At 40.7% G+C, this 18738-nt stretch overlaps 3 protein-coding genes across 3 annotated transcripts in view; 1 reads left to right on the top strand and 2 right to left on the bottom strand.

Annotated features, from left to right (window-relative positions):
* LOC117996854 (apoptosis regulatory protein Siva) overlaps positions 1-18738 on the bottom strand; it is a 171374-nt gene that overhangs the window by 9491 nt on the left and 143145 nt on the right. The gene's annotated exons all lie outside the window — the stretch shown is intronic.
* The window catches only part of LOC117997380 (FMRFamide receptor-like), a 97717-nt gene that overhangs the window by 47347 nt on the left and 31632 nt on the right, over positions 1-18738 (top strand). The window lies entirely within an intron of this gene.
* The window catches only part of LOC117996855 (mite allergen Eur m 3-like), a 61518-nt gene that overhangs the window by 13966 nt on the left and 28814 nt on the right, over positions 1-18738 (bottom strand). Inside the window, exon 5 of the mRNA XM_069498455.1 lies at positions 13648-13777. Within this exon, the coding sequence (XP_069354556.1) occupies positions 13648-13777 (130 nt within the window). The remainder of the gene's footprint in view (positions 1-13647; positions 13778-18738) is intronic.

Below are 18738 nucleotides of genomic sequence, written 5' to 3'. Positions count from 1 at the left end.
GATTTTAGCGAAAGTCAAAGTAGCCGGTCTTTTAAGGGCTTCTTAATACCGCAGCTTTATGTCGGGGAAAATTTAATAAGTTTCATAAAAGTACCTGCCATAATGTAGAGAGCTCGGAAAATGAAAAATTATGTGGGCTTAACAAAACGCAGGGCGCCCTAGTACAACATAATAAAAATTCATAAGGGTAATTGCTACGGAACCCTAGTATTTGAATACATACTACAGTACATAGAGCAACTTATATCGCTTTTGTCATTTCCACTATGTTCATTTTGCCTCATCACTACCCATGTTATAAATGCGAAAGTGTGTGTGTTTGTTGGTTTTTGGTTTGTCTTCCAATCACATCGCAACGGAGCTACGAATCGACGTGATTTTCGACTTCACGACTATGAGCCACTATTTTACGACTACAAGAGTTACAACATTTTCATAACGGAGTACTAACACTATGTTTTTATTTTCTTCATCTACTAGTTTTGACATGTCATCTACTCAATCAATACTTGTTTTTTTTTACTACCTATGAAATAATTTTAACTCACACTCACATATTGTTTATTTTTTCCAAAAAATCTGTAATTGGCCTTGCTTCTGTAATTAGCATCTAAGAAACTTACTGTAATATTTCGCTGTTGATTTTCCCATAGTAAATAAAATAAAATCAAATCAAAACACAGAATTATCTAAATAAATCTATTCTGGATAGAGCTACCTACCTACTTAACCTAAATTCTATAGGTACTAAAGTTGAGACGTTCAAAGCTACCCTATCCGGCGAACCAAATACGCTATACGCGTAAACCTTCCTCCACCATAATGTACACAATGTGCCGAATACAAATTTGAGCTGCTGTATGGAAATGAGATATTTGGGAAATCGACTCGTAATGTAGTATCGAGTGCGAGAGGCGAGAGTGAATGCCGGCATTATAGTAGGCATGAGATTTCATCATCTCGAAACACTATAGGTAACCATCTGAACCTTAGAACAAGGACTTAATCTGGGCCCAAAAATCTTTTGTACGTACTAAGTCATCCATCTATTTTATTTTTGCACTAGATGATGCCCGCGACTTCGTCCGTGTGGATTTAGATTTTTTTAAATCTCTGATTTTCCACGATAGAAAGTAGCCTAATGTCCGTCCCCGGGATGTAAGCTAACTCGGTACCAAATTTCATCAAAATCGGTTGAACTATTGGGCAGTGAAAAGCTAGCAGACGTATAGACAGACAGACAGACACATTTTCGCATTTATAATGTTAGTATGGATTTTTCCCGTTGGAGCGCTGGATGTAAGTTAAGGACGAACTTGAGCTTTAAACAAGTTTGTTAAGAGCTAGTCCTTTCTAAATCAATCCGGTAGTTCCAACCCTTGAATATCTCATGCTAACCCGCTAGGCGGGCGGGAAGTCAGCCGCTAGGCGGGCGGGAAGTCAGCCGCTAGGCGGGCGGGAAATCCGCCGAAATACTGATAAGTTATCTGCAGAGGCGTTCCCAATACTGCGGGTGCTGAAACGCGCGCCAACATAGCCAGGCCCGATATTTAGTTGGCTAATCACTTATAATTACAGGTAGAGTTTAGATAAATTTTGAAAATATATTTTTTAATATATCAAGCAAACAAATACTTAGCTCATCTGGTGTTGAGTGATTCACGCTTATTAACATCTACAACACTAGATGCAGTTATTGTAAGATTTGTTTGAAGGAAAACGGATTTAATTTTTTGTTGTTCCTGTTATTTGATTTTCTGTTACTTTACTTTAATTTTTTTTTTGTTGCTTCTGTTATTTTATTGTTTGTTGTTTTTTTTAAAAATATGATAAAAATGAGAAAAATAAATAAATGAGAGATAAAAATAGTATTGTGAGAAGAAACCCGTACTCAGTAGTGCGACGATGTGTTGCGATGAATACCTAATAATTAAATAAAAATGGAAAACTAAACAAAATAGTACCTAATAATAAAATATATAGCTTTAGAGGTACGCGAAAATAAGCGCCCTCAAGTGCTCAAACCATAACAATTTAGGTTAAGTATAGTATACCGCATGCTCGAACGGGGCTCTACTTTTACTCTAACATTAACTCGTAGAAACTTAATAGCCCTTTATCCCGGAACAATGCTCTCATCCGAGGAAACTAATGTACCCGCAGAGATGCCCCCCCCCCCTCCTCTCCCCCCTCCAGCAATGAGCAGTGAGCACTAGGTATGAATAAGGAGCACTGCGTACATACAAGCACGGCGGTATAATAGCAGCGCGCCATGCACAGTGCACTCGCTATTAGCCGTTAATTACTCACTATACTCCAAGGAAAGCACACTTGTTTACTACCATTGACCCGCCCTGATTCGCTGGGGCGATTTCCGAAAACTTTGTGTTATATTTTCTTATCTTCTAAGTTATAAAGAATCCCTATTTAGGTACATAAAAGATTTCAATTTCTAGACCCAGTGATTTGAGTTTTAGTGGCATTACAATTAAATAGTAAGTATGTGATTTATTAATTTTTTTTAAACAACGAAGTGATCGTATAAGGGTTCCTTTTATTCTCTAGAGATACGGCTTACTTAATCATAAATTCGCATATTGCTGCTAAAACTCGTATGATTACAAAACCGCAACTCGCTGTGCACCGCGCCATCGTCAAAAGAAGGGGAAATTTAATAAATAGTTTTGAAACAATCCCTGCAGTGATAGCGAGAAGAATGTTGTGAATCGTGGAAACGACTGCACAATGAGCATCGCGATGTACACGAGCGATCTAGTTACTCGCTTCGCGCTCTCAAAGCGACCAACTTTGCTGCAACCAAATAAACTTTTGTATTTTATCAAAATACTGAACTGGAAATTGCTGTCTGTCAAATAATATATGGGCATTGAACAATAAAACATGCTCAAAAAGGAGCAGGCGCACAAAACCATATAATTGCATGAAATAAAAAATATTTCTACCTGTGTCCGTTATAGACTTTGAAACCATACAACTGATGTGTCCCACGCCGGTTTCATTAGAAAGGCAATAATGAGAAGATGGTATTAGAGTATTTTCTATATTTTGTAGCGTAGTAGCACACACCGGGTATCCGCTAGTAGAAGGAAGGAAAGCTGTTGAAACTTTACTGTTTTGATCGAAATCATAAACTTTGAACTCAGTTTTAGGATAGTTGGCCGTTTTGTTTGAAAATGAGTTCAAGTTTGTATTTAACGATCGAAATCATGAATTATTACAGAGCGAAAAAACTTTTTCCAGAGGTTTGTGTTGTTTGACGGATATCGTACAGTTAGGGACTTTTTATTCCTCTAGGAGTTCGGCTGCACGTTTCCATATTTCTCACTGACTGGCTCAACCAACGCGTCTCGCAATTCTCTAGTGAACGGCTTCGAAACGTCAAAACCACCTAGAAAGACAGTACGTGGAAAACGTTATGGTACGTTAAATCACACCGTTGTTGGTAGAAAAGACGGGTGGTAACACTGTATGATAAAATAACTTATTTTTGGAAAGCCATTCGTATAGCGTTGCCAGGCGTCCGGATAAAGCCGGACACAGTCAGGCTTTAGGCGTCCGGATAAAGCCGGACACAGTCAGGCTTTAGGCGTCCGGATAAAGCCGGACACGGTCAGGCTTTTTGGCTGCCTGTGCGGCCAAATTAGGCGGTGTTCGGCCTGTCTGGCTTTTATAAGGCTTTTTAAAATTGACCACTCTTTACATTTTTCAACAACAGTAAGTACTTAGATAAAGAATGATAATTAAAATAGGACTGGTTCATTGGATTTTATTGTTCTTTCATTAGAATTTAAGACGATTTTATGGTAAAAGATCAAAAAGCCCTCTTTTTCTTTGTTGTGAAAAAAACTGTGTTATTTAGGTACTAAAAATTAAGGTTGTCCGGCCTTTTTACCCAAACGTCCGGCTTTACTGGCTGTTCTGTCCTGCTTTTCGATTTTAAGACCTGATAACCCTACATTCGTATATACTAAGTACCTAGATATTTAATAATAACCAACCAATAACAACCAAGTAAAATAAATGCCAGGATTTTTTACAATTTTGGGTATCAAAGTTTTTTGTAATTTAAATTACAATAAATTACAGAAAAGAGGCCTTTATATTATTTTTACAACAATAAATGTTCTGGAATGCGCAATTCGCTTTAGAAGTGCCTTGAGCGTATTTAAAGAATTTCCCCGCCTACAGTGGAATCTCAATTAATGCACAGAAAATTCTTGTTTAAAAGTTCCAGCACACAATGGCCAACGCGTTTGACGTGTGCCTCGATTGTTTCCATATTACCATGATATTACTTATCTGTACCTATATGTAAAATTCAAAGTGACTTATATATTAACGCACAGCCTAAACCGCTGGTTCTAGAGATGTGAAGAGGGTGCGTTCTTTGTAAAGAGTAGGTATCCTCTAAGAAAGGATTTTTCGAAATTCCACCCCTAAGTGGGTTAAATGGGGGTTTGAAATCTGTGCAGTCGACGCGGACAAAGTCACGTTTTGAATGAATGTTTTGACTTTGATGAGGAGATAACACGCTAACAAGGCCACGGCGGCTGATTGACAGCAATCTGCTAACTCGGCGAGGTGAGGAGCAATAGGATAAGAGTTGCCGCGGTGTATGTCGGTGTAGCGTTACAGGAAGTGTGCCCAGCGGCGTGGACACTGGACTGTGGACACGTCACTGCGATCACCACTCGACACGACTGATTTGTGGCTACGGAATACTACCACAGAACATAGTACCTACCTATAGTACGCGACAGGTCGAGATAGCAATCGGGTTGGGGACGCCCCGCATGCTGGCACAGCCCCCGTGACGTGCGGGGCGTCCCCCCGCCTCATTACCATTTCGACCTGTCACGTACTATACCTTACATATTTTTTTTAAGAATATTACCCATGTTAAATGACTAATATTCCCCTTTCCTCTCCAACTAAGCGTCAGGCTTGTGCTAGGAGTAGGTACGACAATAGTGCAACGGGCGGGGTTTGAACCGTCGACCTTTCGGTTTTCAGTCCACACCTTTACCGGTTGAGGTATCTCAGGCTCAATGTATATATACATTGAGCCTAGATAGCATTGTCACGGCTATCCGTTTAACCATAGTTTAGATAACATTGGATACAGAGATAATTTAAACCTGAAACTACTTTTTATTCCAAAAAATCAAACAGTTCCCATGGGATTTTAAACACCTAAATTTCCGCGGGCGTAGTCGCGGGCAAAAGCTAGTATATAGTAATAAACTTATTTTAATTTTGTTTATACGTAGCGAACCGCACGAAGTAAATACAATGAACTGAGTCGAAACTTCCCTCAACTTAAACACAACAGCCTTGAAAACTTAATGAGATTCGCTTCATTGAGCTGCGATAATAAAAACTTGAGACATTTAGCAGAATTGTTACGAAGCGTTGCGGAGCGGTGCGGAGCGTTGCGGAGCGGTGCGGAGCGTTGCGGAGCGCACGACAGTTGGGAAATTGAAATAGAACGAAATTCAGCCTCCGAGCCTGCGAGCGGCAAAAAGTTAAGATCGAACGTCACGATATCGAAATGGTATCTACTAGATCGATCTATCTACTGTTACTTAAAGAAGCATTCTTTTAAACTATAAGTATGCAAAAATCTAATCGGAGGTCGGGGGTTCGATCCCGGGCACGCACCTCTAACTTTTCGAAGTTATGTGCGTTTTAAGTAATTAAACATCACTTGTTCTAACGGTGAAGGAAAACATCGTGAGGAAACCTGCATGCCTGAGAGTTCTCCATAATGTTCTCAAAGGTGTGTGAATTCTACCAATCCGCACATGGCCAGCGTGGTAGACTACGGCCAAAACCCTTCTCACTCTGAGAAGAGACCTGCTCTGCAGTGAGCCGGCCGCGGACATCATCTAGTAATTAATAATGCGACATAGTACCATAGACAATAGTATTCGTCTTCACTAGAGTATAAGATGAGGCGCCGCTAAGCTAATATTCCAGCCGATATCATTGGTAGCTTACATCAGTCGGGCGTGTAGCGCTAATCTGCTCATTAGTCTGTTAGTCTGCTACGTGAGACTGAGGCGGCGCTACACACTACAGTACACTTGACAGATAACATCTTAACAAGGCGCTTCATATTACAGTCACATGTTTGTGGAATGGATCTATTAGTCAACGCATGGACTGATCGCGAGTGCTGAGAACAGAAAAACCCTCCAAGTGCGAGTTGGACTCCCACGTGAAGGGTTCCGTACCATCCTTAACGGATGAAGTACAAGAAATAACACTTTTTTTTTTTAAATTTGCATGGCGGCCACTTTGATATTTTTATTATTTGATATTTAATTACGCGATTACGCGATTCATGAGATACAACCTGAACCTGCTCATAGACAGACAGACGGACGGACAGAAGCTTACCACTGCTTTCTTTCGCCTAACTAATGGGTTTTATTTTCGATTTCAATTTTGGAAGTAAGATAACTATATCAAGTGGGGTATCATAATATGAAAGGGCTTCACCTGTGCATTCTTAAACAGATTTTTATTTATTTTTATGCTTCATAGTTTTTGAATTATCGAACAAAATGTCGAAAAAATGCGAATGTAGTACGGAACCCTCGGTGCGCGAGCCTGACTCGCACTTGACATGCGTTTTTATGTAAATAAATATTATGATAGAGCACCCAGCAAAGTGAGACGATTCAATTAGGCTCGAATCCTTATAAAGTGAGTAGGAGTCTACCCGTGGAGTCTAGCAACTAGCAACTCAATCAAGTGAAGCTTCACAGTTCAGATTTATATTCTCTCTCGACGAGTCGCACAAGTTATGTAATAACTGAGGAACATAGCAATACAGTGCGACAAAGCTATCTTGGCGCGTGGCGAAAATCGGAACTAACGTTGCCGTCAAGTGTTCTTGTTTGAATATTCTAAGCCTCTGTTTTCCAACAGCGCCCCCCTGTCAATGTCATTCAAGTGCCAAGAGAGCCTTGTCGCACTGTAACTACGCTGCGTTGGGTTTCAATCCACTTCTACCCACACTAATCACTACCCATATTATAAAATATGCGAAAGTGTGTTTGTTTGGTGGTTTGTCCTTCAATCACGTCGCAATGGAGCAACGGATCGACGTGATTTTTTGCAAGGGTATTATTTGAAGACCCGAAAAGTGACATGGGCTACTTTTTATTCCGGAAAATTAAAGAATTACCTCGGGATTCTTAAAAAGCCTAAAACCAGCCATAGCCATAGCTAGTTTTCCAATTATAATATGGGTATTATAATTGGATCAGATGGATTATTATGAATTATATATATATTATATTATGACGACCTCCCTGGCGCAGTGGTGAGCGCTGTGGTCTTAATAGTGGGAGGTCCCGGGTTCGAATCCTGGCAGGGGTTTGGAATTTTATAATTTCTAAATTTCTGGTCTGGTCTGGTGGGAGGCTTCGGCCGTGGCTAGTTACCACCCTACCGGCAAAAGCCGTGCCGCCAAGCGATTTAGCGTTCCGGTACGATGCTGTGTAGAAACCAAAGGGGTATGGGTTTAATAAAAAAACTGCCATACTCCTTCCAGGTTAGCCCGCTATCATCTTAGACTGCATCATCACTTACCACCAGGTGAGATTGCAGTCAAGGGCTAACTTGTATCTGAATAAAAAAAAAAAAAAATTGTAGCATAAGCTAGTTGATCCATATATTGGAATCTCGCCTCTGACCTTGTACCTGCGCAGCGGGTGATTTATCAATGTACAGCTAGAGCATGTAATAGACTAGGAGAGGTGAAGTATGGGAGCGATTGCGTATCACTGTTTCATCTCGCAATCGAAGTGAAAAGCAGAGTGTATAACTCAGCCATAATAGTACATTATGGTACAAGTGTGTAATGTTGGTTATTACCGCTGAGGCGCCATTGGGGTCTTAAGATAGCCGAGGACGGTAATCATCAATACACACGTGTATCAAACGACGTTTTTCAACACATTTGTGAAGAAAATAATACTAAAAATTTATTTGTACTATTGAACACGATCTTTTTTGTATCGAAACTTTTTTCAGAACATAGCAACTCAACCAATAAAATAAAATAAAAACTCTTTAACTCACTTGTGAATAATAGCAATGAAAAAGTCACAGTTTGATTATAGGTGGCATTATGTGCCTAACTGCGGTGATTAGAGCCACTTTATGAGCAAATGTGTTGAAAAACCCATTTTATGCCCTCGTTGTACAATCTAGTATTGTGAGCCCGGGAAAATCACAATGATTTGGCAGAGTCAATAGTGAGGGGGAAGCGGAAGTGTGGATGGAATAGCAATCGTGTTAATGGTGTTTGCTGAATGATGGGGAAATAATGGGTTTCTTTTCGAATTGCACAAAATTAGGTAATAGAATGTTTAGTCGTGCTTCCGCTCCTTTTATATATAATTATGATTTATACAAAGTAGCTTCCTGTAAAAGAAATGAGGATCCTGTGATGGTAGAAAGTTGTTTTTATTAGATGCTCGTTTGTTAGCGAGCAATCCGGACGAGATCAGTTGAACTAACTGTGCCTTCCGTGGAGACTTTAGTGACTTCAGTTGTAGATACATGGTTGTACCAATAAAATGTTTTTATTTACTTTCGAGAGTTTTTCCTGTAACTTTATTGAGAAACACGGGCAGCCTCCCCCGAGAGACGTCTAGTTAGACCGTCTTTTAAAACTTCCGTATAAATTATTTACTTACTTCTTAGAATAACAACTTACTTACCTACTTATAAACCACTAGATGATGCCCGCGACTTCGTCCGCGTGGATTTAGGTTTTTTAAAAATCTTCTGGAAACTCTTAGCTTTTCCGGGATAAAAAGTTTGAGATGGCAACCGAGGTATGAGGCAGGACGACGCCCCGCACACCCGCACCTCGCCCGCACCTCGCCCGCACCTCGCCCGCACCTCGCCCGCACCTCGCCCGCACCTCGCCCGCACCTCGCCCGCACCTCGCCCACACCTCGCCCGCACCTCGCCAGCGTCAGACTGGTCCGAGCCGCTGACACGCGGCGGCTTGAGCCACGTACCTAGATGTTGAGCCGCAATCAACGGATCGGATTACGGCTCACGGCTCACGGCCCACGGCTCACGGCCCACGGCTCACCGCCCACGGCTCACCGCCCACGGCTCACCGCCCACGGCTCACGGCCCACGGCTCACGGCCCACGGCTCACGGCCCACGGCTCACGGCCCACGGCTCACGGCCCACGGCTCACGGCCCACGGCTCACGGCCCACGGCTCACGGCCCACGGCTCACGGCCCACGGCTCACGGCCCACGGCTCACGGCCCACGGCTCACGGCCCACGGCTCACGGCCCACGGCTCACGGCCCACGGCTCACGGCCCACGGCTCACGGCCCACGGCTCACGGCCCACGGCTCACGGCCAACATAAACAATGCCGACTAAAATGTTTATTCACACGCGTAGGCCGGGCGGCGACTATCCATTCCAATTTCCATATGAAAGAATAAACTGACTGACTAACATAATCAATGCTCAACTCGCTGGATCTAGCTGAAAACTATGTATAACATAGATCGCCATTAACAAGGGGTTTTCAAACACGACAGAAAGACAGACAGACAAACAGACAACGAAGTGATCCTATAAGGGTTCCGTTTTTCCTTTTGAGGTACGGAACCCTAAAAACTTACCAAGAAAATGCGTTTTAGTATTCGACTGTTAGGTCAATTTTATAAGTAGGTACCTACTTGTGTACTAATTATATTTTAAAGACTTTCCATCGTTATTATTACGAAGAATTTTAGGTATTTAATTAAATTAGTAGTTAGTCGTAAATCTGTGACATTTCCCATTAATTAATAATCTGAGTTAAGCAGTTCGAATTAAATGAACATCGAAAAGACACAGGCCAGTAGATAACAATACGCTTAGTATAAGATTTTACATCTCACCAACGTTGCTAGAATTCGAGAGTCGAAACACAATAACGTCAAAGTAAAATGGACCTAATGAGCCTTGAATTGAAGTCAAAAATTCAATGCCACTGATTTTAATGTCGCAACGTTTCCGCTTGGAGCGCTGGCTGTTGATGCGTAGACAAAATCGAGCTTTAAAACAAGGCAGTTAAGATCCAGTTTACTATAACGCGGAAGTGTTTCGACACTCGAATACTATCTACGTTGGTGAGACATAAAATCTCGTACTAAGCGTACAGAATGTTCCTCTACAATTTATTATCTCGGCTGTCGTCAACAGCCTGCAGCCTGCAGCCTACAGCCTACAGCCTACAGCCTACAGCCTACAGCCTACAGCCTACAGCAGACAAGAGAGACCATTAATCAACATTGAAGTCAAAAGTGGACTGGAATTTTGGTTACTCAATCAATCATTGTATAGATAGCGTTTCTTTAGTCCTTTGTATCGGACCCGAAAATATAGTGTGAAAAAACGGCTCAAGATGACGAACCAAACCTACATATCTAGCTCCTCTACCTTTTATTGAAGTCTATTACACTCATTCCCACAAATGACTTTCGCACCTTCCAGAGGCGGAGCGCAGGAGTAGCTAGCTTATTTTTGTTTCTAGTTTGCCTATCATGGAGATCACTGATTTTTTTGTAACTGTGAATGTTTTGTCGTACAAAAATTATATTATTGTAAATATATTGTGAAGCTACTGTAAGAATACCTATTTCCTTAAATATAGAGGCCAGGATAGAACTCGCGATGATAACTACACACTTCACAAAATACAATACTTACCTACTTGTTTTAATAGACCTTCTATAGGAACTTATTTAGGTCAATAGCCCAAAGTCTCAAACGCAAGCGCCGATAAAACCTATTCCTTACTAATGACTGAGTATTTAGGTACGCCGTCTTACTGTAAGTTTTTTAGAACAATATTCTCTTTTATTTTTTGAAATCCTTCATGAAAGTTCATAGTTATTCACTTTCGTCAGATGGCCCCATTGGCACGTGACATCATCAGTATAATCTGCTCGGCGTCGCACAGACGCCGGCGACCCCGCGACTCGCGACCCCCTGCGAGGTCTTTACCCTCATTAGATTTCATCAACCCCAATTTCCCGTTCGTTACAGCCCTTTATCAGCGACCCTGATAAGGATAACGCGTAAAACGCCCGACATTCTGTACAGACAAATTAGGTTGCTCTTGTATGATGGATAATTACTTATATATCAAAATTCAATATTACAAATTTACGAACTCAAACTAACAAAGGGAGTTTCCGCCATCTTGTGCCCCATCGTCAAAAATATAATTCGATATGTTATATTCTAATATTTGATGTAATCACAAATTCACGGTTTTCAGATTTATTCCTTTAGGTACTTGTGCTACAAGACCTACTTACCTACCCATGATTCTAGGTCAACGGGAAGTATCATATAGGTTTTTATTGACAGACACGACGGACAGACAGACAGACAGACAACAAAGTGATCCTATAAGTTTCCTTTATTCCTTTTGAGGTACGGAACCATAAAAATAATAATAATTTGAGATATCGATTAGTATACGTTTGGTCAAATACTTAGATATGTAAGCTACATTACCTTTGCTCGGTATTTAATTAAAAATAAAATTATGTGAAGTAAAAGAAGAAAGAAAGAATCTATTAGTGGCAGATGAAAATGCTAGAATCCAGAGACGTATATGAATTAAACAAATTAAATATGGAAAACATATCGGAAAAGGGGCCGCTGAACTGCCGTTGAAGAACTTTTTTGAATATTGGTGAGAGAAGGCAGGAAAAAACATGGCGTCAGACGATGAACACAGTGTAAAGGGTTGAGTGTAAAAAGTGTACTATAGGCAATGGAAAAAAGAATATAAGTGTCATATGGCTTAGATTAACTTTTATTATTTAATAATTACTTGAAGATGGAAACAAATAAACTATTAATAAACTTAAATCTAAAAAAAAAGAAAACAATATTAAATTAAAACTAAAATAAATTAAATCTAAAACCTCATCGAGACCACCGCAGCGAGGCATTGTACCCAAGATGCTGGCAGCATTACCCCTTTGGATGGCCAAACTAATTCTTTGGCCAAGGTAGCTGCCAGCTCTCGGGTCCCCGGTTGACTCGATAACTCTTTCGCAATTTCTTCAAAAAGAGCTCGAGCCCCCGGGCCCCACGGCCCCAAGGTCTCCACACCAAAAGGCACGAATACGAAGCTCTCATCGAGGTTTTCATATTTGCGCCTTTTGGCCTGTTCGGCGCTGATGGCCGCTGCACCCGCCATAGAGGAGGTCGCCTGAATGTGGGATGCAGCTAAAGTGTCATACTTATTGGACAATTTAGAATACTAGTGAGAATATTTTTAACAAAAGCATCTAAATTGTCCAATAAAGTATTAAATTTCCAATAAAGTGTCATATTGAATTAATACAGTGTATTTAATTAGTATTTGGCGTTTTATTTAGGTGTATATTATAGATCCATAGAGTTTAGAATTAGGTAGATGAGTACTTCTCGCAGATCTCATGTAACCACACGCTGTAAGTAATTATATTCCGGAGACAGGTAAAGCAAAGCGCTTCGTTGGAAGAGATCGGTTCGGTGAAAGCATTTTAATTGGAATTGTTATCTGTAACTCATTTAACTGCCGCAGTACCGTTGCTAATGTTGTAATGTTGTAATGCTGTGACGCTGTGAACCTGTAATCTGCTGCAACACCCGCATCCCGAGAACATAACCGTGCAACAATTGCTAAATATACTTATCTACGTTTTGTAAAATCATACTAGTAACCGTCCGCGGCTTCGCGCGGCGAGACTAAAAATTCTCTGTATTCTCTACTAGCTGATGCCCGTGACTTCGAACGCGTGGATTTAGGTTTTTAAAAATCTCGTGGGAACTCTTTAATTTTCCGGGATAAAAAAGTAGCCTATGTCACTCTCCAGGTCTTTGACTATGCAAAAAACCACACCAATCCGTTGCTCCGTTGCGACGTGATTGAAGGATAAACCAACAAACTAACCAACAAACACACTTTCACATTTCTAAATTATAGGTAGTGATTCCGTGAGAATTTTGAAAAATCCAGTCGATTATTTCTTGTGTACTTTATAAAGGCTTTCTGGACAGCATCGTACCGGAACGCTTGGCAGCTGGGCTTGGCCGGTAGGGTGGTAACTATAGCCACGGCCGAAGCCCGCCACCCGATCAGACCAGAGACCAAACTTCCCCTACCGGGAATCGAACCCGGGACCTTCCACTTATAAGACAACAGCGCTCATCGTTAAAAGTAGTACATATATTATTATCATGTACATCGTCATCATCATTAACTGATACACGTGAGTCCGCTGCTGGACATAGGAACTTCAGCACGCCGCGGTCTTGCGCCGCCGCCATCCAGCGGCTTCCTGCGACTCGTTTGATGTCGTATGTCCATTTAGAGAGGGGTCTTCCAACGCTGCGCTTTTCGGCACCTTGAGATCTCAATTCTCAACCTCTTTCAGTTTTCCGAACTATGAATCCCGTCCGTTGCCACTTCAGCTTCGCAATCCGTTGAGCTATTTATAACTGAATAATGGAAAATATTCTAGAATCTAGATTCAAATGAGCTTTAGGCTAAATATCGTATTTCTAATTGATGTCTAGTCTAACCTCAGAGCGTAACCGAGCGACGAGCGCGGCGTGCGGCGTGCGGCGTGCGGCGTGCGGCGTGCGGCGTGCGGCGTGCGGCGTGCGGCGTGCGGCGTGCGGCGTGCGGCGCGCGGCGTGTCGGGTGTCAGCGCTAAACAAATACAAGTAGTTACGTAAAACCAATATAAGAAAATGTTTCTTATTAGGCTTCGACACACTGGCCGTGTGTTTTGATAAGAGCGGGTGTAAGTGTAATAAGAGTGTTTTGATTAAAAAAATTAGACGACGCCCTTCCAAATAATTTGAAAAAAATTCGACTTTTGGAAACCTTTTATTTCAAATCTATAAATAGGTACAATAAAAAATAACTTTGAATTTGGCATTTCAACATAAAAATATTTGCTGTTTGCCGATGTCTCTACAGGCTTGTCACCATAGCCATAATAATTAAGTATGCATTGTCATATTATTATCCAACGCTAGGCGCCAGCTTCTCTGACAAAAGCTATTAGGAAAGGTGTCCGCATTTAAAAAAAAAGTTAAACGTTAATTATTATTACAGAACTATCTGCCTCGTTGGTCAGTGGATCGTTGGTCAGTGGTTACCATGACCGACTGCAGGTGACTGTGAGAGTGAGGGAATAGAGAGTGCACCTGTGTGTGTCACATCTTACAGTGTGTGTGTTACAGAAACAATAAATACCTACAGTGGATATGAACAAAACATTTAATAACGGTTTCAGCTTCAGCCGAGCGCAAACAGGAAGTTAGCTATGAAAGCTTATACATGTGCCGCTAAATGTTGTCAGCCAAACAATAACTTTTCATGGAACCTTTAATATAAGTACCTGATACCTACTCGTATAGTAACGAGGCAGGACGCGGTTCCGTTCACTCAAACATAACTAACTCATAACGAAATTAAACGTAAAGGAAATTTTGCTCGTTGGATCGCGTTAAATGGATTTTCGTCTTTGTTAAAATGTGTGGAGTGGACTATATTTTAACTTAAAATACATACTCCACATATTATTATAAATGCGAAAGTTTGTTTGTTTGTTGTTTTATTGGCTTGTTGATTTGCTTCATGATCCTTCAGTTTATATCATAAAGGAGCAGCGGATCTGTTTGCATAGGTATAGTAAAACACCTGGAGTTACCTACTACTTTTATCCCAGAATATTATTTAATAGAAATTTATTTTATAAGAGAACTTTAACACATAAATCCACGCGGAAGAAGTTGCGGGCATGAGCCAGTAAAATATAACAAAGACAGATGTAAGATTTTACTCAGACGACAAAATACATAGCCTTGATAGTTCAACGGTTAGAGGAGCGGACTGAAAACCGAAAGGTCGCCGGTTCAAATCCCACCCGTTGCACTATTGTCGTACCTACTCCTAGCACAAGCTTGACACTTAATTGGAGGGGAAAGGGGAATTTTAGTCAGCAATTTCGCTAATATACTTTTAAAAAAAAGCAACAAGTAAAGTTTATACGACTTAAACTAAAACTCGAAATGCTAATAGTGTTCTATTGAATTTAAGTTGAGTTGAAGGCAGTTGAAGTCCACCGCGTTATTACGCTAAGAAAACCTCTACCAATATGTTCTCAATAGAAGGGTTTGCGACCCTCAGCAAGAAAGTGAGACAGCTAGCGTAAAATAGCCAAGAAATGAAAATACTGTTTGATGGAAAATCTTTTAAGCTTTCCTAAATCCGTGGCAGCTTCGAGACGCGTAGCGAGAGTTTAAATATTAGCACTTGCGATTGATAAACTTCTATAAAGTTTTAATCCAGACTTTCCTCTTCAAAATAGTTGAGACGAAAACAAAACTCATAAAACTTTGGCCAACAAACGCTGAATTCGCAATGCATGTTGACTCAATCCGTAGTAACTAGTATTGCGATCCAAAAGTAATGAACATCGGCCTTTAGAATTACATTTCAAGGTTTGTAGAGCGTTGTCTCTGCCACTCATACCCATATGACGTTTTGTCTGCCTCAACGACCGAGACAGTGCTCTACAAATCTGCTATCTCCTTCTAAAGATCGATGTTCATCACTTTTGGCCGCGTACTGTATGTCTGTTTTCGCGCAATTTCTAAGATTATTATGCGATAATATGAAAATTAGAGTTCTGCTATATCTAAATAACTATGTAACAAGAGATGTAAACTATTACACTGATGTGGCATCAGCTGTCGACCGTCGAGGAAATCCGTTGTCCTTTTCTGAAGATCTTCATCAAATCTTCACATATTATAGAATCAAACTGAACAGTCTATTAAACAATAAAAGAATTATTCAAATAGTTTCAGCCAATAAAATATGAAACGTCTTCAACTCCAAAATGAGAAGAAAAGGAAAAATTAAAAGACCAATCTTATCTGTCTGAAAAATTTGTTCCTGTCGCTATAAAAATCTTTGTTACAAATTTTTGAACACTTTTACAAGATGATGGAAATCTTTTACTGAGCTCATTAATTAGTCAAAAAGTGACAAAAAAATGGAGTGGAATTCGACTCATTAGTTAAGTAAAAAGAGAAATGGTACCGAGAACACCGCACCCTTGGTCGACCTCGGGCTTTGCACTTTATAAGAAGGTAGAAAGGTCTTCTTTTTGTTAGCAAATGGAGGTCTAACTGGAGGAAGCGATCCATCATCGGTGCAGGAGGTACGTACCTACCTAACCTAGGGTCGCAAACACTATACGATACAATTTCTTTTGACAAATTTGAGTTGGACCCTATGTCCAATAGTTTGACGTCATTTTAATGGCAGTACTTTATAAAAAAACCGGCCGAGTACGAGTCAGACACCGAGGGTTCCGTACTCGGGTATTTTTCCGACATTTTGCACGATAAATCAAAAACTATTATGCATAAAAATAAATAAAAATCTGTTTTAGACTGCACAGGTAAAGCTCTTTCGTATGATAGCCCACTTGGTAGGTATAGTTCAATTTTTTTTAATGATGTAACCACAAATTCACGGTTTTTGGATTTTTGTTTTACTTGTGCTATAAGACTTACCGATCTGCCAAATTTCATGATCCTACATAAGTCAACGGGAAGTACCCTATAGGCTTTCTTGAAAGACACGACGGACAGACGGACAAACAACGAAGTAATCCTATCAGGAATCCTTTTTTCCTTTTAATGTGCGGAACCCTAAAATTATTGTCAAAATTATTAATAATAGTAATAGTATGAATAAAGTAAATAGAAAAAAAATATTAAAATGCTAATAAATCGTGATTGGTGAGCCCTAGCTTTGGATACATTGAAGTAGACCATAACAATAACTTATTTGTTATAAACATAAAGACGGAGTAGGCAAATAATTTATAGGTATGATGTAGGCACTGATTTCAATTTATTAAATTTGCTGATAGGATGCCGAAACCTTCCACCAGACCAGACTAGTTATAATTTAGAAATTATAAATTCCTCAATTGCCTCCGCCGGCAATCGAAGCCGGAACCTCCCCCACAAGACCACAATGCTCACCGCTGAAGGAAGTTCTTCAAAATTAATATGTCAACAAACATGCCCTTTAAAATTCCAACTTAAGAGATTGTTTGGTGACCCTATGGTCGGGGCTATATTGTCACTTGTCAGTAATAGCCAGGCATTAATCAAGGCGACCGACCGCTCGAGATGGAATGATGGAACGTCCACCGAGACGTCATCTGAATACAGCGCTAGATGGCTTCATAGTACCCCAGTAATTGATCTAAGTTGTGATACCTCCTATTAGAGGGGGGCCGGGGTTGGATCCCGATAACTTTTTGAAGTTCTGTGCATTTTGAGCACAGAGAATTCAACCTCAACAGTACACATATACAAAGGTTTGCATGAAAACAAAATTGTAAAATGTTGGTGGGGACAGGGGAGAATGCTTTGTTGTGATTGGTGGACTCGAAAGTCACGTAATCGAGACCATGTGCGGAATGAGGGGTGATGAGGGTACCGGACGGCGAACGGGCGTGGGCCGACTTATGCTAAGCGACTGTCTAAGCTTGGCGATCGGGGGTGTCTGGCTATTCGGCGTCCATAGGTGGTGGTCTGTGGAAAACATCGTAAAGAAACCTGTATGCCTCTCAGAGTTCTCCATAATGTGCTCAAAGGTGTGTGAAGTCTGCCAATCCGCACTTGTTTCAACACTTCTTCTTAGGCCCCCCGCTCGTTGTGATTTTTTGTCACTTACTCGAGTGCTATGAAGTTATGAGGGGATCCGTGGTCAATTGATGTTGAACCTAGATTCTAGAGGGAAGCTCATATTTAGTCGTATTAGGAAAGCACTAGCGAATCGACAAGTCCATCCAGTAGCAATGTTTATCAAGTACCTACTACGTGCGGGCGCCATTAGGAGATTATTTGCATGTAGATAGCTTCGCATCCCATCTGCAGCCTGCAGCCTGCAGCCACGCAGCGCTCCCACAACACTACACATAGGTGCCTATTCCTGCACCACACATACTATACAGTTTACTTCGTTTTTTCTTTTCATTTGCTCGCTATTACTCAAATGGTAACCATCTGGAGTTGGATCCAGAATTTTTAATGGGACCACCACGGAAACATCCTCTGATGATATTGCAATTTTGCAAAAATTTTGCAAATCGGTCCAGAAACCTCGAAAAAATCGACGAAAAAGAAAAAAAATACGGGCTGAATTGAGAACCCCATCCTTTTTGGAAGTCAGTTAAAAACCGATAGATGGTCGTTTTAAATCACAAATTGGAGTTATATGTTTTAAAGTAAACCACTTTATTATAAAACAGATGACTCGAGGAGCCGACATGGGCGAAAATTGCGAGTTCGCTGGATCCAATTATATGCGCCGCAATCAATTAACGACAACCGACAATTTACTGAAGCCGGTGTCTACCGTCGTCGTGCCGGCGCGGCGCTGAGTGGTCTACCCTCAATCCACTCGGTAGCGACGTTTCTAACTAAAACGATATCTGGAAATTACTGTGCTGTCGAATTTTAAGTGTCGTTTTCTATTTATACAGAAAACGGAGTCGTGCTCATTTTTATCTACGTAATTGGGTATTTTCTTACTTTTGAATTTGATAAACATTATTACTTTATTATAAACTA

The sequence above is a fragment of the Maniola hyperantus genome, chromosome 4, assembly GCF_902806685.2.
Source record: "Maniola hyperantus chromosome 4, iAphHyp1.2, whole genome shotgun sequence".
Classification (NCBI taxonomy): domain Eukaryota; kingdom Metazoa; phylum Arthropoda; class Insecta; order Lepidoptera; family Nymphalidae; genus Maniola; species Maniola hyperantus.
The sequence above is the reverse complement of the archived record's forward strand: the minus strand, read 5'-3'. Positions and strand labels throughout refer to the sequence as shown.